This window comes from Colletotrichum chrysophilum, assembly GCF_026319265.1.
Source record: "Colletotrichum chrysophilum strain AFK26 chromosome Unknown scaffold_26, whole genome shotgun sequence".
NCBI lineage: Eukaryota > Fungi > Ascomycota > Sordariomycetes > Glomerellales > Glomerellaceae > Colletotrichum > Colletotrichum chrysophilum.
Genome location: NW_026517313.1, coordinates 222,650 through 244,081, shown reverse-complemented (window position 1 = coordinate 244,081; position 21,432 = coordinate 222,650). Strand labels below are relative to the sequence as shown.

The 21,432-nt window shown below is 52.2% G+C and overlaps 6 protein-coding genes across 6 annotated transcripts; 4 read left to right on the top strand and 2 right to left on the bottom strand.

The window, feature by feature from the left end:
• Nucleotides 1–64: 64 nt before the first annotated feature.
• PRP16 (DEAH-box RNA helicase prp16) lies at nt 65–3,019 on the top strand (the record flags this gene model as incomplete). Its single annotated transcript, XM_053177235.1, has 1 exon — nt 65–3,019. The coding sequence occupies one exon, from the start codon at nt 65–67 to the stop codon at nt 3,017–3,019; it is 2,955 nt and encodes a 984-aa protein (XP_053038831.1).
• A 378-nt stretch (nt 3,020–3,397) lies between these two features.
• On the bottom strand, nt 3,398–4,061 carry COL26b_004356 (uncharacterized protein; the record flags this gene model as incomplete). The annotated part of the gene is made up of 3 exons (XM_053177234.1): nt 3,398–3,547; nt 3,649–3,705; nt 4,050–4,061. 3 exons carry the CDS (start codon nt 4,059–4,061, stop codon nt 3,398–3,400), a joined length of 219 nt encoding a protein of 72 aa, XP_053038830.1.
• A 370-nt stretch (nt 4,062–4,431) lies between these two features.
• Nucleotides 4,432–5,663, top strand: COL26b_004355 (uncharacterized protein; the record flags this gene model as incomplete). The annotated part of the gene is made up of 2 exons (XM_053177233.1): nt 4,432–5,332; nt 5,392–5,663. The coding sequence occupies 2 exons, from the start codon at nt 4,432–4,434 to the stop codon at nt 5,661–5,663; spliced, it is 1,173 nt and encodes a 390-aa protein (XP_053038829.1).
• A 6,626-nt stretch (nt 5,664–12,289) lies between these two features.
• COL26b_004354 (uncharacterized protein) lies at nt 12,290–12,654 on the top strand (the record flags this gene model as incomplete). Its single annotated transcript, XM_053177232.1, has 2 exons — nt 12,290–12,513; nt 12,570–12,654. The coding sequence occupies 2 exons, from the start codon at nt 12,290–12,292 to the stop codon at nt 12,652–12,654; spliced, it is 309 nt and encodes a 102-aa protein (XP_053038828.1).
• A 4,194-nt stretch (nt 12,655–16,848) lies between these two features.
• Nucleotides 16,849–18,195, top strand: COL26b_004353 (uncharacterized protein; the record flags this gene model as incomplete). The annotated part of the gene is made up of 1 exon (XM_053177231.1): nt 16,849–18,195. One exon carries the CDS (start codon nt 16,849–16,851, stop codon nt 18,193–18,195), a length of 1,347 nt encoding a protein of 448 aa, XP_053038827.1.
• A 1,625-nt stretch (nt 18,196–19,820) lies between these two features.
• COL26b_004352 (uncharacterized protein) lies at nt 19,821–20,931 on the bottom strand (the record flags this gene model as incomplete). Its single annotated transcript, XM_053177230.1, has 4 exons — nt 19,821–20,284; nt 20,336–20,708; nt 20,791–20,809; nt 20,891–20,931. 4 exons carry the CDS (start codon nt 20,929–20,931, stop codon nt 19,821–19,823), a joined length of 897 nt encoding a protein of 298 aa, XP_053038826.1.
• Nucleotides 20,932–21,432: the final 501 nt, after the last annotated feature.

Genomic DNA, 21,432 nt, shown 5'->3' with positions numbered 1-21,432 from the left:
CCAACCTTGCTGTCTTCGTCTTCGCATCATCCATCCTTCCCGCGACGACACCGACAACGACGAGATGTACGATAATAGAGATGGATCGGCGGCGCCAAGTTTCAAGCGCCGAAGGCTTGATGGAGGCAGGTTCCAGGATTCAGGACGTTCAACGCCTCGCGACTCGCGCTCGGCCGCTGCCTCGACTCCTTCCAGGGACGTGAACGACGTACCACCGCCGACCGACGAAGACTCCAAGGCGCTGGATCGCGACTGGTATATGGGCGATGAATTTGGCGGTCATGTGTTCGGCGACGACACGCACAACCCGTTCGCGGACTATTCGGCATGGGAGGCGCAGAAGCAAGAGGAGATCAAGGCAGAGAAGATGACGAGCAGATTCGACGCTCGGAGGGAGCAGAGGAATAGGGAGAATGACGCTTGGGAGACGAACCGGATGCTGGTGTCAGGAGTTGCCCAGCGAAGAGACATGGGAGCCGACTTCGATGATGAGGAAACCACGCGAGTTCATCTTCTGGTCCACGACCTTAGGCCGCCGTTCCTCGATGGCAGGACAATCTTCACAAAACAGCTGGAGCCTGTGCCCGCAGTGCGCGACTATCAGAGCGACATGGCGGTATTCAGTCGCAAGGGAAGCAAGGTGGTCAAAGAGGCTCGGCAACAGCGCGAACGACAGCGGCAAGCGCAGGAGGCGACAAGCATGGCTGGCACGGCGTTGGGGAACTTGATGGGTGTTAAGGAAGACGACGGCGACAGTGCTCTCCCAGTTGCGTCAGAGGAAGATGCCAAGAGGGGCGGCGAAGGCAAGGGTGAGGAGGGTGGCAATAGCAGCAGCAACAAGTTCAGCGACCACATGAAAAAGGACGAGAACGGCGGAAGCAGCGACTTCAGCCGAAGCAAAACGTTGCGCGAGCAGAGACAATATCTTCCCGCATTCGCTGTTCGAGAAGACTTGATGCGCGTCATTCGAGAAAACCAAGTCATTATCGTGGTTGGCGAAACGGGTTCTGGCAAGACGACGCAGTTGACGCAATTCCTGCATGAGGACGGCTTCGGCAAATCGGGCATGATCGGCTGCACGCAGCCAAGACGTGTCGCTGCGATGAGTGTCGCAAAACGTGTCTCCGAAGAGATGGAGGTCAAATTAGGCAGCACCGTGGGCTATGCGATTCGTTTCGAAGATTGCACTAGCAAAGACACCGTCATCAAGTACATGACTGACGGTGTTCTGCTTCGAGAGTCACTCAACGAGCCTGATCTTGACAGGTACTCCTGCGTTATCATGGACGAAGCCCACGAACGCGCTCTGAATACGGACATCCTGATGGGTCTGTTCAAGAAGATTCTCCAGAGACGGAGAGATCTGAAGCTCATCGTCACCTCTGCAACGATGAATGCCAAACGCTTCTCAGACTTTTACGGCGGGGCTCCAGAGTTCATCATCCCTGGAAGAACATTCCCAGTCGATGTCATGTTCCACAGATCACCGGTTGAAGATTACGTCGACCAGGCAGTTCAGCAGGTTCTTGCGATTCATGTATCGATGGATCAAGGAGATATTCTCGTATTCATGACAGGTCAAGAAGATATCGAGGTCACTTGCGAGCTTATCCAACGACGACTGGACGCACTCAACGATCCACCCAAGCTCAGTATTTTGCCGATTTACAGTCAAATGCCTGCAGATCTGCAAGCCAAGATCTTTGACAGAGCAGCGCCTGGGGTGCGCAAGTGTATCGTGGCTACCAATATTGCCGAGACGAGTTTGACTGTCGATGGTATCAAGTACGTGGTTGATGCAGGTTATAGCAAGATGAAGGTGTACAACCCGAAGATGGGCATGGACACCCTTCAAATCACCCCGATCTCGCAGGCAAACGCATCGCAAAGATCAGGTCGTGCAGGCAGAACAGGCCCCGGCAAAGCGTTTCGTCTCTTCACAGAGAAGGCATTCAAGGAAGAGCTTTACCTGCAAACCATTCCTGAGATCCAGCGTACGAATCTGAGCAATACCGTGCTCATGCTAAAGTCGCTTGGTGTCAAGGATCTCCTAGACTTTGACTTCATGGATCCGCCGCCTCAGGACACTATCACGACATCCATGTTCGACCTCTGGGCCCTTGGCGCGTTGGACAACCTGGGCGAGCTCACTCCACTGGGCCGCAAGATGAGCGCGTTTCCAATGGATCCTTCCCTTTCAAAGCTTCTCATCACTGCTGAGGAATACGGTTGCAGCGAGGAGATGATCACCATCGTATCCATGCTGTCTGTTCCCAATGTCTTCTACCGCCCGAAAGAACGCCAAGAAGAAGCAGACACACAGCGAGAAAAGTTCTGGGTTCACGAGTCTGATCACTTGACCTACTTGCAGGTGTACTCGGCGTGGAAGTCGAACGGATGCTCAGACGGATGGTGTATCAAGCACTTCCTTCACCCCAAATCGCTCCGTCGCGCCAAGGAGATTCGGGACCAGCTCCTCGACATTATGAAGATGCAAAAGATGGAAATGATCAGCTGCGGTATGGATTGGGACATCATCCGCAAGTGCATCTGCAGCGGCTACTATCATCAGGCGGCCAAGTACAAGGGCTCTGGCGAGTACATCAACCTCCGCACCAACCTCGGCGTTCAGTTGCATCCAACCTCGGCGCTGTACGCCGGTCACCCACCAGACTACATCATCTACCACGAGCTCATCCTGACGTCGAAGGTGTATGTGTCGACCGTCACCGCGGTCGACCCCCACTGGTTGGCTGATTTGGGCGGTGTGTTCTACTCAGTCAAGGAAAAGGGGTACTCGGTGCGGGACAAGCGGATAACGGAGACTGAATTCAATCGCAAGATGGAAATCGAGGCAAAGATGGCCGAGGACAAGAAGAGGGAGGAGCAGAGGTTGGAAGCTGAAGCAGAGAGGTCAACGAAGACGAAGGTAACGAGTACATCGACCAACGGGAAGAAGATTGTCACGCATGGGGCCGTGAGAAAGCCCGTTATTAAGCGTAGAGGCAGAGGCGTTTAGAGCGTTAATACTTTTGGGCGAAAATACCAGCAATAGAAATGGAGCTTGACGACCAATATTTTACGTCTGCGGAGCTCTCCTGAACTTTCTTTGCTTTGATTGAAAGGTGTCAGTGAATATCTAGTTGGTCGTTGGATTTCCTTTTTCATGCTGAATGTAGCGAACATATCCAAACTATCAGACTGAGTTATGACTGACGATTCTTTGCACAATTGGATCACTATCTCGAGCGAATCGCATAGCCGGGCTTAGTGGCTTTTTGTTTCAAGATTGTATGCAAAACTATATTCGTTACTTCTGTTTTTTTCCTAGGAATGTTATGAGAATGCCTCGTCCAGCCTGTTTTCTGAGGGTTACCAGCTTTCATGGATGAGCGCCTCACCGCCGAACCAGAAAGCCCTCTTCTCCGTCGACCAAGACACGGTCCTCGTGGTCAAGCTTGACGACCCTGGCCGACCTTGGACCGTCGTCAATGTCCTTCAACAGCTTCTTCAGCGCGTCTTCTTCGCCTTGCGCCTCGCCCTCGACCTGCGGGCAGCATGGTTAGTCTCTTCAAACTTGAACATCATGTTCCCGTTTACTAGAGAAGATTGGTGCTCGTCGGCCTATTGATGCAAATTTCGACTTACCTTATTGTTATCCGTGTTACGACACCATCCCGTCAATCCATACTCGCTTGCACGCTTCTGCGTAAAATACCTGTTTTCATGTATGCACAGTCAGTCTCGCCATTCAAGCATTCTTTGTCATCGGTGTCGATTTCGCCAAAATTGGGAATACGTTAAATGTTGGGGGGGTTTTCATCACGAACCGAAACCCGACACCTAAGTGTGACGTCAGTGACGATGGAGCTTCGACGATGCTCGCTTCCTCCTTATCCAGGAACCGCGATAATAGCTCGGAGCTCATGTGGAGGAAGGGGAGGGGTCAAGACGTACCTTGTACCACGCCGCCGTGTGCAAGAAAATATATCTGAAGAGAAGGAGAAATGTCAAAATAAGATTGAGCCTGACACTGACGGGCGACTCACTCTTTTAGCCATGATGCTCTTCTATTCAAATATTGGAGTGTGTCTTGACATAGAAAATTCCGAATGAAATGGTTGTAGACAGGTAGGTCAAAAGTAGCTCGGAGCTCTCTAAAGCTTGACATTCCTGTGGGGTCTGTATCATGTACCGATGACATGCATTCCTGCCTGTGCCTGCCCGTTCCCCATGTGTTATCGATAGTAATTACGCGGCTAAAGTCCGGAGCCAATCACCCCCAGCGAATTTGTGAACCCTCTTGCGCCTCGTTTCTCTCCGCCACTGTATCTCTGCCTCGTCCACGCATCAACAATCACAACAAAGCTCGCTTCATTCTCAGATTTCACATCCAAAGACCTCATCCGGTTCTCTCGAATCGCTCGGAAAATGGCCTCACCCATGGAGTCCTCAGCAGCCGACCCTCCAACAGTCCTCTTCCGCGCAGGCAAGAAGCGCAAAGCCGGCTTGCGCCAACGCGCCGCATCCCCCGAAGAAACAGCAAACGCCGCCGCCGCTGAATCGAAGCCGACGACAACGGACCCGACTTTGCAGCCGACCGAGACGGCATCCTCAAGGACGGAACTCGATATCTCAGATAAGGAAGCGACTGAGGCCATCCCGTCAACATTGCGCCACCGCGCGCGCAAACGTCTCAACGGCGTCGGGTTCTCGGCCCGCGCGACGTCCGGCCCTTCAGAAGACTCGCCCGCAGCAGACCTCTCACCATCCCGCGCTCTTGTGCCCGCAACATCACAACCTGACGATGATCCCCTGATCGCAAAACGCTTTGCCCCGCAGACGGGTCTGGCGACCACCATTGTAAACAAACACATGTATGTATTCCCACCAAGCAACCCGCTGCGGTACATCCAGGCCCTTTGCCCAGAGACTGATCAAGCAAGGATGGAATACATAGAATCCCACCTCTCTAACCGCAACCCCTCCCCCTCCGCGGAGACAACAGCACATACCTCATCGTCGCTTTCCTCCACCGCCCCGGCACCCGTCGCGGGGAACGACAAAAAGGCACAACCCATCATGCAAGGGAAGCTCATGGAGGTCGATCTGGGCGACGAGGTCCGCGCCCGCAATCAGGCCATGACCGAAAAGGCCGCCCGACGTCTGTTGGGCGAGTCTGTACCTGACGAGGAGCCCGAAGGCGGACCGCGCAAGGCAAAGAAGCCGAGGCTTGGCCGAGACGGCAAGCCCTGGCGACCCAGGAACCGTCGCGGGAGCGACGACGTCAAGCGTGATCAGCTCGTGGAAGAGATCCTGCGCGAGAACAAACGTGAGTAGTTCCTTGTCCAGTCTTTTCCAGGTATGCAGCAGCAAAAGCTAACAATCCAGTCGATGTCTATGATGTGCCTGCTACGCAACAACCTCAGTATGAGGGCGATGGCGACGCAGACGATCGCATCGCCGAGGAATTCCGGCGCGAGTTCATGGATGCCATGGTGCAGCGACAGCAGAAAAAGAAGGCGGCCGCGCCGCCAGCTCGGGCAGGTGCTCGGAAGGCGGATGAGGATGTGCTCAAAGGCCCCAAGCTGGGCGGCAGTCGTAATTCCAGAGCTGCTATGCGTGACTTACTACTCAAGAAAGAGAAGGAGGGCAAGCGATGATGCACGGCTAAATTGTCCCGACATACTACACTATACGATACCCACACGACAATGAAACATGATTAGCTGGAATGATTGTATTTTGTGATTGGCATCTATAAACCAAATCAGAGTACTTGAAGTCAGATTTCCCATACCAACTGAGAAAACAACAAACCCTATAACAAAAAAGAAGAAAAAAAGAAAAGATCATGACGACGTGCAAGCCAACCCAAGAACCTGTAAGGCAGCCATTTTGATATCCCTGATAAGACCCAGAAGGAAAAGGAAGTTGTGATAGATCATGCCAGATCATAAACAGACGCCTTCGACCCACACACACCCACATGACTGTCGTAAGTAGCTAGGCCCTATAAGAATGTAAAGAATGTTTGAAGCCGGCTCGTCAAAAGCTCTCTGGTCTTTCTAAGCTCTCGCGACTTTGCAACGCCGGGGTATTAATGCCGTTCATCCTCATGCCTCAATGCCGTGTATGCATGCCACTTATTTCCCATGACGCCGTTGTGATATCAGATGCAGAACGTAGATTCCCAAGTGCAAATTCATGTGGTGGTGTAGACTTGGCCACCGACGGGGCCACGATATCACCGGATGTCAAGCTGGAACGGCTTGAACCGTCCGCCGATTGTTGCGCAGCGAGGGCACTTGCGCCGAGCTCCTTGCTCTGCCATCAGGACATCGACGCAAGCCTGACACAGGCCGCAAATGCATTCTGTGCAGGCATACGAGACCTTCAGCAGTGAGACGCTCTGACAGGCTGCGCAGTAGATCTGAGTGTTTTGCGAGGAATAACTCGGTGATGAGTCTGATAGGCCTCTCGACTCAATGTGGAAGTTCTCCCCGCTTTCACCGCTTTCAACCGACGGGAATGGGTCAATCGTGTCCTGGTTGTAGGATGGTGGGGTTAAGGCCTGTTGGAGCGGCGAAGCTTGGTAGCTTTGTGCTGCGTGTGCCGCCTGGAAATTATGGTGCTGGAAGGGGGGAAGTGAAGCTCTGTGGATAGAGACTGGTGATTGGGGTACCTGAGGGATGGTCAGCTAGCGTCGAACGAATAAACATCAGACATCTTACAGGAGTTCGATCCTCATCGATGTCACCAGCAGCAGAAGCAGCTTGGTCGGCAGCATCGATGAGATCTTCCCATCTTTTTCCATAGTCTGCAGAAGGTTCAGCCGATAACGCCTTACGGTCATTATTACCTGGTCTAAGCCGTTCGTCGTTTTGGATGCGTCGTAACCAGTCCGCTGCGGACCCGCGAGATTTTTGTTTCTTGTGGTGTGCTTCTCTACCTCTCTTGGTGACGGACTGTTTCCTGGGTCGAGTAGGTCCAGGAGGGCGCTGAATGGGCGGTAGGGTTGACGAGCGTCCAGGGGGCGAATTTGCAAGAATCGATGGCAAAATGTCCCTTGGCCTGCTCGAGTTCATGGCTGGAAATGGTTCGCTGGTGATGTCGCTATTAGATAGATGGATTGGTGGCAGTTCAATTGATGTCCTGGGTATCCGCCGCCCCTCGGTGTCGGAATGCCAATCCTGATGAGAGACGGTCGTTTAGCGCTCTGTTGGTGCTTGTAAGTGGCAGTGGGTAGATTTCTCGACTTACTACTTCGGACTCCCACTCAGGTTCGACCTTGTGACCGTGCAATTGCGCCAGTGCCGCCGCGGCACTAGCAGCAGGGAGCAGCGAGCCCACGGCATGATCGTCCAGCGTTCGGGGCGTGCCCGGGTTGCTGTTGTCGTACATGTGCCGGTCATGGTTGAAGCCTTGAAGATGGTCAATCTTTGGGGGGAAGCCCTGGATTGAGAGGGACGAACCCTGAGGCACTGAGGTCGCATTTGGCTGGATGGGAGGGCGTTCGGACGGCGGGGTGTTGATCATGAGCAGGAAGCTCTCCTCGGTCGCTGGAAGCTTCGAGATGTAGTGTTCGGGATGTGCTCTTCGAATGTGCTCTTGCATGGATCGGTATCGTTTTTCCTGTGGTGCGCCGACTGTGTCAGAAGAGCTCTCTCTTTTCTCTCGGTCGGGTGGGTTTTGGGGGGCGTAATCAAAGCTCTGCACTGTCGTCGCAGTTGGGGGTGGAATCCAGGGCGCAACGGTCGACGGCGCCGTTGGAGGAGGGATTCATTCCTATGTGGCCAGACTTACACCGATGCAGCGCTTTCTGCAGCTGGAGCCATCTTGGTTTCTCAGAGGACACACGACTTCATTGTTGGAGTCGGTGATTGAGAAGGAAGACGTGAGAGAAGATCTGGGCGGCATCTTGACCCCACCATGCGCGCGAGGGCTGGTATCGATTCTGAGCGGGGTGAGGTGCGATAAGTGCGTGCGTAGTGTGTCGCGAAGCGAGGCCAATTGACTGTTACTGGATCTGGTGAGGCTCTAGCATTTGGCGATGCAAAAGAAGCTGCGAAGTTCAGTCAACAAGTGTTGGAGCTTTGGAAGCTCTCCTCTCCGTCTCTGTCTGGTGTGTTACAAAGAGTGTTTCGAAGGATAAGGTGTAATGGAGGGGAGGGAAAGGACGGGGAGGTCGAGGATGGAAGAGAGGAAGAGAACCTGCTTTTGGGGGGTAGAAGGGAAGTTGACCGAAAGCAGTAAGTAGCGGTAATGGGGGGAGGGGAGGGGGGAGGATACCTAGAGAGAGGTACGCAGTACGGGACAGGCTAGGGGCGTGGCTCGGTCTGGTGGGTATGCGCACGCAGTATCCGTCAGGTACCTTACCTGAGGTGCTGTAGAGTAACCAGGCCCAGGGCCAATTACCTTACCTTTTACCTTGCTCTGCGCCCTTCTCCGTAGCCCAGCCCAGCAGTACGGATGGATACCCAGCACAGAGGTACGGATATGGGAGTCCAGTGTGGGAAGCAAGGTGTGAGAGCAAGGAGGGAGCTTGGATCCAGCAAGCCCTTGCCTTGCCGGTCGGTCGCTTGGTTGGTTGCCTTGGACCTTAAAACAGCAGGGCGACAAGCCGATCAACAGAAGAGGAGCAACAGCCGGCGCAGCTGTGGCATACGCGGTAGTTTGGTAGGCAAGGTATTCGAGGTTGGGAGCTCTTTGGCTGCTCAACCATTGGACCCCGTCCTCCAAGTGAGGAACCTGAATTGCTGTGCTGTGCTTTGCTGTACTCGTCTGCACCTGTTCCCAATCTTCTTTGCCTGTGCTGCTCCTGCAGCTGCGGGCTGCGGCTGCGGCTACGGCTGCTTGTTATTGCACTTGGCTTCGGGGAGATGGGGTGGGTAAGGAAAAAGGCCAATATCGGCTGGGACTAAGCAGACGGGGACGAGGGGTGCCGGGAACAGGTACAAGGAGGGAAGCAAGGACGCGCTTGGTTTTGGGAGCGATTTGAACAGCTGACAAGCTGATGAGGTAACTCAGTAGTTTCTGTCGTCGCAAGGTTCGGTGTGTGAGGTCAGTCAGGCAGACCACGAATAGGAGGGTGGTTTTGAGTCGGCCTGTGGAAGGCGGCGTCAATGTCACTGGCAAGTGGAAGAGCACAAGTGGATAGCACCAGAAGGGAGGCTTCCCTGAGGTTAGGTAGGCATGTAAGTGAAAGCAACGGTGACGCAGCGGTGTAAGTGGCGGGCCAAGCAGCGTGCTATTCCGAAGCTTGACCATCCATTGCATCGCCATCGCCAATAAAGAGCCTTCCTTCGCCTGCCGCTTTCTCGCACAACACCGCGATGCGATACAATGCTCGGCCAGTCGCCGAGTGGTTGGCCAGACTGTTTCCTCCAGGAGACCAGGCGAAAGGCGAGACTGATTGACCGAGAGACGGGTTGCAACTTGTTTCCATCGAGTCAGTCGTGCCGCCTCCCTTCTTTGTTTGGAAAATTATGACACGACGAGGTGCCTGACTTGGCCAAGAATGGCGGCAACCGAGTGACGGGGCCATGGGAACAGTTGGTTATCCTGCTAGCATGGAAAAGCAAAGCATTGCAGCCATCAATCGTCGCAGTGGTGCTTCGATGCTTCGGCGCCCGTACCTCCACCAGCTACCTACCTACCTTAGAATGAGAGCTTCCCTGCCCGGTTGCTTGGTGCTTACCTTCCATGTAATCGCCTAGGTACCTAAGGCACCTTACCTTACACAGAGTAGGTGCCTCGCGGGGGTACGAACACACAAGGGCCGCATCGTAAAGTCCCCCAATAGCTCTGCCAATGGCAATTAAGCAATCCGCAAGCTCTGGAGGTTGGTACTCTTGCGGTGCTATTCGTACGGTCGGTACCTCTTGGAGGAGAGTGCGGTAGCTGGAGGAGGAGCTGCCAGCAGGAGGAGAAGAAAAAAGCTGGTCGGCAAATTGACCCGCCGACGAGACAAAATGCTGGTCATTGGTCCAAGACGATTGGCAACGTGAATGACTCGATCGAGGCCGGAGCACGTCTGGTGGGTTGGGTTGGTTGATTCAAGGGTTAAAGGAAGCAGAAGACAGTGGGAGAGGATGATGAAGAGCCCAGGTACCTCATGAGAAAGGGGGGCGTGGCTGCAAAAGCAAGATTCAAGTCAAGACGAGTGGAGACAGGCAGTTGAAGTGAGGAGGATCGGAAGGAGCACGACAGGGAAGCACGAGGGCGGAGGAGGGGGAAGGAGGGGAGGGGTGTGGTAGTAAAGTGGGCTCTTTTTTTTTTTTTCTCTCTCTTTCTCTGTTGCTCTTCTTTTCGGAGCTTGCGAGTGGTTGAGAGAGAGAGACCGCACCAAAGAGTGAGCTGGTGCATGGGAGCTCTTGACTTGGGTCTTCGACGGATACCTACCTATGTCCTGCAGCCTTCTCGACCTGTCCGTGTTCAATCTGCAACACATTCAATCCATCTGAATGAGTCGGTATGTGCAAGTATCTTTCTAGAAGCTTGATTCAAGACTCAAAGCCTTTGCTTCTCATGCCATGCTGCTGCTGTTGACTTGCTGTGTTGCTTCCAAGCTCTGTGCAAGTGTAAACATACGTACGGCGTAGCATACCCAGCTCGCCTTCTGCGGAACTGGAACCGCGTCAATGTGACAAGGCCTTTTAGCGATGGCCCTGGCCTCAGCCAGATGGGTCTGCTACTGGATCCCCGCTATTCGTCACGTTGACATCCCAGCTGACGGGTAAGGTATGTACATGCTTAGCAGATTCGCAGTAGAAGCAGGTCAGGTCCTACCCTCCCCCTACTCTAGGGTATGAGTAGCTTATTATTTGTTGAAATTTCTCTTGTATTAGTCTTAGTATATTACTTTATCCCTTAACTCTTTATCTTACTTTTTTTATACTATCTAAGTAATTAATAAAGTTCTTAATAAAGTAGCTCTATAAATAATATACTTATTATTTTAGAGAACTATAATAAGATCTTACTCTATTTAATTTATTATTTTTTATTAATAGTTCTTATAAGTATAATATAAAACTTTTATTTATAAACTTATTAACTATAGTTTAACTTACTTCTAGAAGTAGATACTAAAAATAAAAATAATAATAATATTTTTTGTATCAAACTTAGTAATATTTATAAAGAACTTTTATACTCTTCTTAACTATAACTTTTATATACTTTTAATAGTTATTAAAAAGTTAGTATATATAATACTTTCTATTAATATATAACATTCTTTTATAATAAGAATAATAATATAAGAATATAATATAAGAATAACAATATAAGAATAATAATATAAGAATAATAATATAAGAATAATAATATAATAATAATAATAACACTTAACTTACTTTAATATTCTATATAAAATAAACTAATAAAGTTTAAAGTATAAAACCTTATATAAAAATACTCTATTTATTATAACTTATAACTATAATATTAATTATATAATACGTTTAACGTGATCGACTCGCTTGTCTGATCGACTCGCTTATCAACCACGTTAGTTATATAAGTACTTTATATAATTAGTAGTTTAATAAACTATATTTTAAGTTAGTTTTCCCCTCACTTTTCCCTACTAGAGGATATAACTTACTAACTATATTAATAAGAATTATTATAATATATTACTTCTCTTATTATTATCTGTATAATTAAATACTTATAAATACTTAAGATTATGACTTTTTATTATAATATAAGCCCCTCTATAACCTTATACTATATAGGCGTATATACTACGCTTCTAAATACGCTTATACCTATACTAATACTTTCTAAGTTAAAGTTATTATTAAAGTTATTAAGTTATTAGTTTACTATTATCTTATTTAATAGATATAAAATATTAGTTATTTCTTTTATTACTGCCTTCTTTATATAAAGTCAAGTTTCTATAACTTTAGTAACTAAAGTTACTATAAAGAAAAGTTATTATACTTTATTTACTTTATTTTTCATCTTTTTTAAAACTTCTATACTTTTTAATACTAAGTATAATACTTCTATATTTATACCTTAGGTTATATCTATTAAGGTTACTTAGTCCTTTTCTATATCTATACCTTGCTATATATTATACCTCAGTAGGTTAGGTTGTGTCGCGGTGCCGCTGTAGATACGGGTGGTTGCTTAAGAGGTTTGCTTGTCAAGCTTAGGTTACCTGGGCAAGCTATTCTTGGCTGGCAGACGTAAGTCGCACCTCCTAATGACAGCATTGACGCAGTCCAAATGAAGCGGTCCAGACCAAATCTCCGGTGTAAAAGCGATGAACATGCTCCGGCAAGGAACAGCATGGCTGCGAAAGGCGTTGGGCATTGAGGACGAGACGAAGGACGAGGAGGAGGTTGGCAACGTCGGGTCGGCATCGGGCACAGAGAGTCACCAAGACCACGACAAGGGCCCAGGGAAGCTTCTTCAACAAGGTGTGAACCTGGGAGCTGTTGCCTCTACTGCTGCTGCTGCACTGCGCTGCTGCACGTCGGTCTGCGGTGTATGGTATGTCTCTAGCTGCACCTCAGCGCCTGCAGCGCCTCTGAGGCATGCTGCTGCAGTGGGGAATGGGTCCCCCCGACGTTGGCGCCGAATCGTCTGTTCCACAGCGGGGAGGAAGACGGTGCGACGTGGGCGGGGGCTTGATGGGGCGGGGAGAGGGTGTGAGAGTGCTTTACCTGGATTGAGTGGGCTACCACAGACAGCTGCTTCAAGGGTTTTTTTTTTGGGTCGTCTTTTTTTTTTTTTTTTTTTTTTTTTTTTTTTTTTTTTTTTTTTTTTTTTTTACCAGTGTTTCTCTTACTCGCAGGCATGCAGGGCTCCATGTCCAAGGCTCTTCAGCACGTCAACCTGCCTTCTTCTGGCCCCGGTCTGTCCAGCTAAGATGCCCACATTCAGTTTTTTTTTTCCCTGTCCCCGTGGAAGACCTAGACCGGAGAGAGGAGGTAGGTACCTGCCTATCAAGTACAGCTGCATCACCTTCCTCCTCCTTCCTTGCTCTGTCGCAACCTCAGGTAAGGTAAGGTAAAAAGTGCTTTCCTCGTGCTCCACGATCCACCCTCCACGCCCCGAGGTGCACCGGCCCAGGATAGCATGGTGAAGGTAAGGGAGGTACGTCTCTTTTCTGTCAGGGAAGGTCCCCACTTTCGGCGCGAGGACCCTCCAGTTCCTCGCCTCCAACCTTCACCTCGGCCTATCAGCAGTCGGCAGATTGTATTCCTACGCGGCCGAAGGAGACAAGATGGAAGGAAAAAAAAAAAAAAAAACTTGTCTGCACCCTTCAAAGGCGCCGGACTCCAGAGCATGGGTGGGTACCGGATCGAAGGAGGAAAAAAAAAATAGGTACACCTTCGCCCGCTCCACTTTCTTCGTTCTCCTTCAAGCCAACCTCTTTTGAAATTAACCCAGAGGCTAACTTGTTCAACGACAATCCGAAACCACGGCTATTCACCGAGGCGACTGTTGAAAGAAAGAAAAACACAAAAAGTGTGCTCCCGTAAGCTCAGTCCACTGTCCGAGCCACGCAGCCTTGTTCAGATGTCGGTACCTTGTCTCTATCATTGACTTCGAGTCAACAAGCCTTGTCTCAGCGTCTCAGCTCACTCCTGAGCCGCTCGCATGTCGGTCACCTCGAGCAACAAAAACACAGAAGAAGCTGCTCCGAGGACCTTTTCCAGCCAATTGCATGTTGCGATTTTCGCCTTCCTCGCCACCAATGCCCCTGGACCCCTGGCTGACTGGCAAAGGGCAGACAACACTCGCAGATAAAGCCGGTATCTATCGCCTCTCGGAGCACCAGGTACAAGAAGAACTGACATCACCTTGTCTGGGTATGCACTACATGCTACCTCTGTGTTTTTCCTTATTGTTTTTATTCACGTCTTATTTGTCTACAGGAAGACCGGAGACGGTGTGGTGTGTTTTTGAGCGCTGTCGGACCCGACTTGACGACTCGTCCAGGAGACTTGGATCATGGATTAATGCATAAACACCGGTATAATGCAGGCGCCCTCGTCCACTCTCAGCTTCGGGCCAAATCGGGGGATCCATCTCGTGACGGCCCACGGAACGCTACACCAACGCCTCCCCCACAGGAGCTGGCAGCTGGCAACGAAGCTTAGTACCTGGATCGAGCGCCTCGCCGTCGGTCTCTCACATACCGAAGGGGTCCAGGGAACCCCAAGGTCTCTTTGCAGGAAAAGTGTCGACACAGTGACCGCACCTCGATCGGGGCGAGGCAAGACGAGGCGGTGACGGCTACCAATTTCCTGGCGTCTGTCAGCTTCCTTTTCACCGTCCGCCCTGAGCTTCCGGCGCTATCCTCATGAGCGCATCGCGATACGGCTATGTGTTCCAGCTGCCCGCTGACCGGAGGGTGTGGGGGATAAGCTCCCAGGACATGAGCTCTAGTGCTGATAAGCAAGCCACCAACCAGAAGCCAGGGCAGCTTCGACGATAAAGCTCCCCCAAGGGTTCTAGCGCATCTTTACCACGAGCAACCGAGCCTACCTTAGCTCCAATGGGGAGGTACCTTCACAAAGCTTTTCGGTACTTCGAGAACTCCCACGCCTGGTGCCTTTCCTCCATCTCAACTGGACGCTGATCCGCAAGTGAGGGCGAATGAGGAAACTGCTCCGGTCAGAAGGGGGAACGGCACTTCGTTTGGAAATGGAGACAGTCAGAAACACCTTGCAGCAGCAATCTAATGAAAGGAAAATCGAGGCTTCATAACACGGCTTGGCCCCCTCCATTGAACGAGTCTTCAACGCACTAATACTCGCACTTCGATTCATTCACCCGCGCTACGCTTCTAACCCGGAAAAAAACTGAGCCTGTGCCAATTCTTTCTTGACATCGGCACACTCGGCGGCGGCCCACTCAGCAACCGGCCGCAGGTCTGTGCCTCTCTGCAGTGCCGTTCCTACACCTGCTTTATTACCAACAGCACACGAGAAAAAACACACTGAGCAACGCAGTATAAGCTGAGGCCGGGGGACGCTCCGTACCCAAAGCTCTGTCACATGCACGCGTCGTTTTCTGAATACACCCAGTACTTTCGTACGACTGGGCCTATCGAAGCGGCAAACGCCCGAAGGCCGCTCGAACTCGCTCCTGGCTCCCTGCCTTCCGAGACATGGCGGCCAACCAGTTCTGTCTCGTCGGTGACTCCGACTGCCACTGCCACTGTTGCCAGAGCCTCTCCATCTCCATTCCCGTCCCTTCACCGTCCACTCGGCGAAGCTCCAGGGATATCAGCGCTGAGATCCCAAGTCGGAGCGTCCACCTTCAAGCCATTAGCGATCACGGCCCTCTATCTCCGCGCAACTCACAGCGCCGGTGCGCTGACGGCTTGCACGTACGCGTAGCCTCCTGAGCCCCTTTTCCCCCTATCTCTGAGCAAGTTGAGGCACGACAGGATATCCTCGACTTGACTGGAATGAATCCCAGTGGCTCTACCTTAGTCTATTCTCACTGAAGCACCAGTGCTCCGTCATGTTGACGACAGTCGATCACTCGCTGTCAGCAAACATTCTATATCTCTTGACCTAGTGAATTAAGATTCAATTGCACGAAAGCGGATCAAGCTCTGCTTTCGGAGATTTCCTCAGCCTCAGCATCACCAACCTTCTTTGCCGCAGACACGCAGCAAAAACCACTTGTTTTAACTGATTTGGCTTCTCGAAGGAGTGGGCAGTCTTTTCCATCCGCTGTCAGAGACAGTCTTTGCCTTCAGTTCAGATGGTTCGCTGGATATATGCTACAATGGGTCATCCCTCCCAGCGTCAGGGGGCAACTCCGGAACCGTCTTGAGCCGCTGCAGCCGGCTGTCAATCTTGCATGAGGTGCACAACGACAGCATCACTCCGAAGAGCTGTGTCGTCAGCCTTCAGTTTGACTTCATGGGCCTTACTGGAGAACAGCTGCCATCCTGATTTCTGGCAAGTCGAGTCGATGGGAGGGCGACCTCGGATCTTATGTGGCCAGCGGTATCCGAAGCTCCTTCTCCAATCAAGGCGACGCATCCGCAGGATCCCAAACAAACTTGTCACAGCTCCTCGTTGATCAACCCCCTCGAGGTACGCCGCACAGACGTCCGAGATGGACCTGCGCCGCCAAGATCACGAAGGAAAGGTCGTCTTCTTCTATGGCATTCAGAGCACGGCAATCCCGCTCAGCATAAGATGCAGAAGGTAAAAGCAACCAGTGCGGGCCCCGCCTGACTGGTCCGGAGTCATCAGATTGTCTTTTCAGAATCTGCAAGGGACGCACTCCATGTTTCCAGACCCAAAAGGACTGGACGTATTGCGCAGTTGAGGCTCAGCCACCAAGGTTTCAGCCTCCGACCAATACCGAACTTGGCACCCTCCTTGTGCATATTTTGCCGGTCGATTTCACTGATCCGTCGTCATATTCTCCAACCGGCGGACTCTCGGAAGTCAGAGCACCTCGCGTTTACTTGCCGCGGCGCTGATGATCTGGCGAAGTCCAACCACAATGCTCTGACCTCGTCGTCAGTTCGCCAACTTCCACCGTAAATTGGCGTTACAGGGTTGCCGTTTCTAATGTGGCCAAGGAAAAGTTTCCTAAACTCGCCTCGCGTTTCCCTGCAATGTTTCCCCACGTCCGATCATTCACGGCAAGACATCCCAAGAGTTGCGTCCCGACGCGCTCCTTGCCCAAATTACATCCCGTCATCATGGCACATATCTAAGTGCCTTGTCGGCATTCCTCTGCTCTTTTGGCTCTTTTCATGAGCAAACGGTTGCTCTGCAGCCTTCTACGGACCCCTTACGCATATCTCCTGCCGTCGTTTCTTACACTCATTAATCTATATACAACATGGCGTTGACAGTCAAGCAGCTGAATGCTGACGCCTCATTTCTTCTCACCTTCGAACCTATCGTGCCCGAGTCGACACCGGGCATTTCTCCCCGGCCGTTCAGGATATTAATGGATCCATGGATCACAGGACCGTCCACCATCTTTCACTCTATTCTTTCAACAACAACTCACAAGCAGTCTCCATGCGTGTGCTCGCTGGAACATCTCCCGGAACCCGATCTCGTCATTATCAGCCAGCACAAAAGCGACCATTGCAACGAGGCCACGCTTCGGCAACTACCACCCAGCGGGACGAGAACCCTAATCCTGGCGGAACCGGCCGCGGCCAAGGTGATTCGGAGCTGGAAGTACTTTGACAAGAACAAGGTCCATACGATTCCGCGGTGGGAGGATCCTCAAATCACGGGGAAGCAGGCCGTCATCCGCGTCAAGGTGCCGCCATTCACACCAGGTGGGGAGTCCGGCGAGGTATCAGTCGCGTTCATTCCTCAACGGAGGGATTTCAAGGGCCTTCATGCCGCCATCGGCATCACGTACCGACCACCACCAACATGGCCAAGGTTCACGCATCTTCTTACACCCCCGAGGACCCCCGTATCTCAGCCACAAGGCACACAACTCTCTCAGTCTCCCATTGCCGGGGCAGCCCGCTCCAAAGCTGAGCCGGCATACATCAGCCTGCCGACTCCCCCGGAGACTCCCAGCAGCACCCAATCCCTCCACTCCATCAACTCCGCTACGTCGACCCCGCCGCCAACGGACGCCCGAGACCGAGCAGTATCAGTTATCTTCTCTCCCCACGGCATCTCATACCGCTGCCTACACCAGTACGCCGCCTCCCACCTGGCCGCCGAGGCGGCTCTGCCTCTCACTGCTCTGCTGCACTGCTTCGACACTGTTTCGAATCCGTGGTGGCTCGGCGGTAACATCTCCGCGGGCATGCCGGCCGGACAGGAGACGGCATCGGCCCTAGGCGCAAAGGCCTGGGTTAGCACGCACGACGGCGACAAAGACGTCAGGGGCTTGGTCACGAGGATGCTGAAGACGAGAAAATACGCCCGGAAGGAGATCGCCGACGTCGTCAGCCCCTTTTCGAACACCAGCCACCGCGACAAGACGTTCGATCGGGAGGGGTCAGGCAATGAGGGTAGCGGCGGTGGGGGTAAGAGTACTGAAGTGCTTGTTCTTGGGGTTGGCGAGGAAGTTGCGATGACCCGAGAGGGTGTCTGGAACGTTGAGCCGCGCGCTCGAGTATTTCCGCCTCGCAAACTCCCCGTGGCGGAGAAGACACTGCAAGGTCGGGCGCGAGGACGAAATCTGTCGCCGATTGTCACGCGTGTATGAACGGGGACTATGCGATGATACCCAGTGGTAATTTTGTTTTGCGTGCTTGTCTTTTTCATCAGAATTTTGGATACCCTCCTGTACCGAGGGCAGAATATACCCCTACGGAGACTTCGGAACCACACGAAAATGCGACACGGAACACGGACCACGGAAGACGGGTGACTGGGCACTGGGAGCATTGAGTTTCTTACTTTACTTTCGTTACGGGAATGGCATTGCCTGCCCAGGATGGCGGCGTGTCTTGGAGAAGGGGTTGATACCACAGAAGGAAGGATTAACAACTTGAAAACGAGGATGGTACAAGACTTGACCTTCTCCTCGCGTAGCTTATGAGCTCTTAATATACAAGCATAATCAATCACAATGATCAAGGCACGCGATTGTAGCGTCAACCCACGTAATATCCTTGAAAACATGTCCCGGCTTCAGAAACTCGAAGCAAAGCAGTATTCGAAGGCACAGTCTGTTGACAGATCAGCCAGATGCTCTATTAAGACGGGGGAAAGCATCTGCTCCTCCCTAATCACCAATGTTCGTCCGGATCCTTCTTTTGTTCTATCGTGTTCCTGGCAGAACCCAGGGAAAATTCACTGCCCACGTCAAAAGCATGTCCTTTTCACCTGATCATGATAAAGAAAATCCGCAAATTGACTGCTTGTCAGTGCATGGCAGGTGTTCCCGGAGTTGACAGATATTAAAGTCAAAGTCCTTACTTGTCAAGTGCTTTACCGGCCAAGTCGCCTCAAGTTCGGAAAGAAATGACCGCGGGCCCTTGCAATCAGTTGACGCGGGTTAGATCCTGTCTCTCTCTCCTCTCCGATCCGGTTTTTCGGCAACATGGGTGCTTTGGATAATCTCGTTGAGTAACAAGCAGTCTTCGTAGGCGTGGTCGCAGGACCGTCAGCTTGTGATGTACCCCATTTCCCAACACGTAGATTTTGTCAGCCCTGTTTGCTGGTTGTATTTGTCTCCGAGTTTCTAGAGGCCGCCAGTCTGCCAGGTCTGGACCTAGAAACCCCGTGAACAGGGCAAGTATCCATGACAAAGTGGTTCGAACGGTAGTATGTCGTCTTAAGACATACGACTTAGAACGGCGCTTACTGAGACCCGTAATTGGTGATATATCTGATCGTCTGCGTCTTTGTATGACCTCAAAAACGACGAGTTTCAAAGTAAGCAAAGTATGAATTAGCTAAATGTGAGTTTCCAACTACAAAGCTACCGTTCACAATCATGCCGGCTTCATATAAAATGTCTCGAATGCCAGCGTTTGATGCTCCCTTAAAATGCGATTTGAATACTATGAGACCGCCCGTTACGGGTGGTCGTCACCACATGGAACCCACCCTCCCTCCATTACTCGCACCCACCCAGCCAGGGTATCTAATTTTCTCATGCAACGAGAAATCATCTCTCTTCTTCGAGATGCACGCTTCCACATATCCATCCTCTCCTTAATCCTTCTCAACACACAGCCGCCCGTGAGCTATGCAGATCCTGCCTCCCAGTGCATGCACGAAACTAGGTCCCAGCCAAACACGCTGACGTGAAAATGAAAAACAAAGAAAGCTGGTGGGGAAAACGAATCCTATCTTCCCCTCTCAGGACCACACCAGACCCGCTTACTTGAGCTGCTTCAGAATCTCCGTCAAAAAGTCCTCAAAGCTGAGGGTGATGTAGCCGTCGCGGTCGTCGTCGTACTTCTTGAACACGTCCGTCATGCGCTTGAGAGAGATGCAGGCCTGAACGAAGAGGTCGAAAGACATGGAGTTTTCGTTGCGCTTATCGTAGGTGCGGAAGAGAAGCTCGACAAAGCCGGGGCTCAGGCGGTATCGGAAGGCGACGAGGGCGTTGCTGAACTCCTGGAGCGAGATGTTGCCCGAGCGGTCGGCGTCGAAGCGGTCGAAGAGAGTGCGCCAGGAGGCGAGGAAGGACCACAGTCCGCAGAACTCGGCGAAGCCAATGGTGCCGCTGCGGTCGGAGTCGAACATACGGATCATCATGCGCACCGTCTGGGGGTCGAACGCTGTCCAGTCACCGTTGACGAGGGCGGTGGAGAGCTCGCGCTCAGAAAGCTGGCCGGTACCTGTGTCTTGTTAGATTTTGGATTTTTGGGGTATCTCACGGAGTCGCGTACCATCCTTGTCGACAGCGCGAAACAGAGGCAGCAGGGTCGGGTCGGCACCGTCAGCCATCTCGGCGGGCGCAGGAGACGGGGGCGGTCTTGAGCTGGGAGGAGGGCGATTGTGCATCTGAGTCGGGCGCGGGCCGCCGGTGGGAGGAGGAGAGGTGGCGCCGTAGATGTTGGGGCTCGGGCTAGGACGACGGTCGTCGCGAGGGTCGCGGTGGTCGACGGGACGGCGCTGGTAGCTATCGTGGGGGACGGGCGGAGGCGGCTTGCTCTCGTAGCGCGGTTGAGGAGAAGGTCTTTGGGCCGGGGCCGGGGCTGGGGCAGCGCCGCCCTTCTGGAACGGGACAGTCAGTCTTTCTCCGGTTGAGCGATCCATGAGCTGGCGATGGTGAGGGCATTCGCGATGGTGAATCGCAAAGGAAAGGCCAGATTGCGTGGAAAGGACGACGAGTCGAACGTACCTGCTCGGGCTCCGCGAATCTGGTAGGGTGTTAGCATGGCGGGGTAAAATAGATTGCGATGAGGGGCTGTTGCGAGTCGTTGATGGCTCTAGTTACGCACCTGGGGAGTTCGTCGGGGTTGTAGGGTCTGTTGTAGGCCATTGCGACTGTGATGATGGGTGAACTGGCGATGGAGGGCCGGGAGAAAGAGCAAAGGAAAGGGTCCTTTGGGAGTCGAGTCGAGTTCGTCGGCTCCTGGGATTATATGAAGTTGCAGAGGTGGGGGCGTCTATTGGTTTGCGGTGGACAACCAACCCAAAGGAAGGGCCAAGAGCAAGGAGGGGAGGAGCCGCAGCAACTATGTACCTCAGGTTCTGTAGGTGACTTAGGTCCAACAAATGGAACTTGGGGTAGGGGTCTCAACGTCAGGCGGCAGTCGGCACGCCTAGGACGGGACAGGACAGGAAAGGACAGGTAGGGCTGCTTCGTTAGGCTGCGCTGCAGGCATGGAGAGGCTGTGAACGTGCCAATCGGGCCCTGAGCTTTGCGCAATCGTCAGATTGGTTTCAGCCGCACCATGTAATATGAAAGAGTGAGGCTTGGGCTGAGGCCTTGTTTAGAGACTACGTGCTGCTGTAATTTCGGTCGCGCATGGCCGCGTTG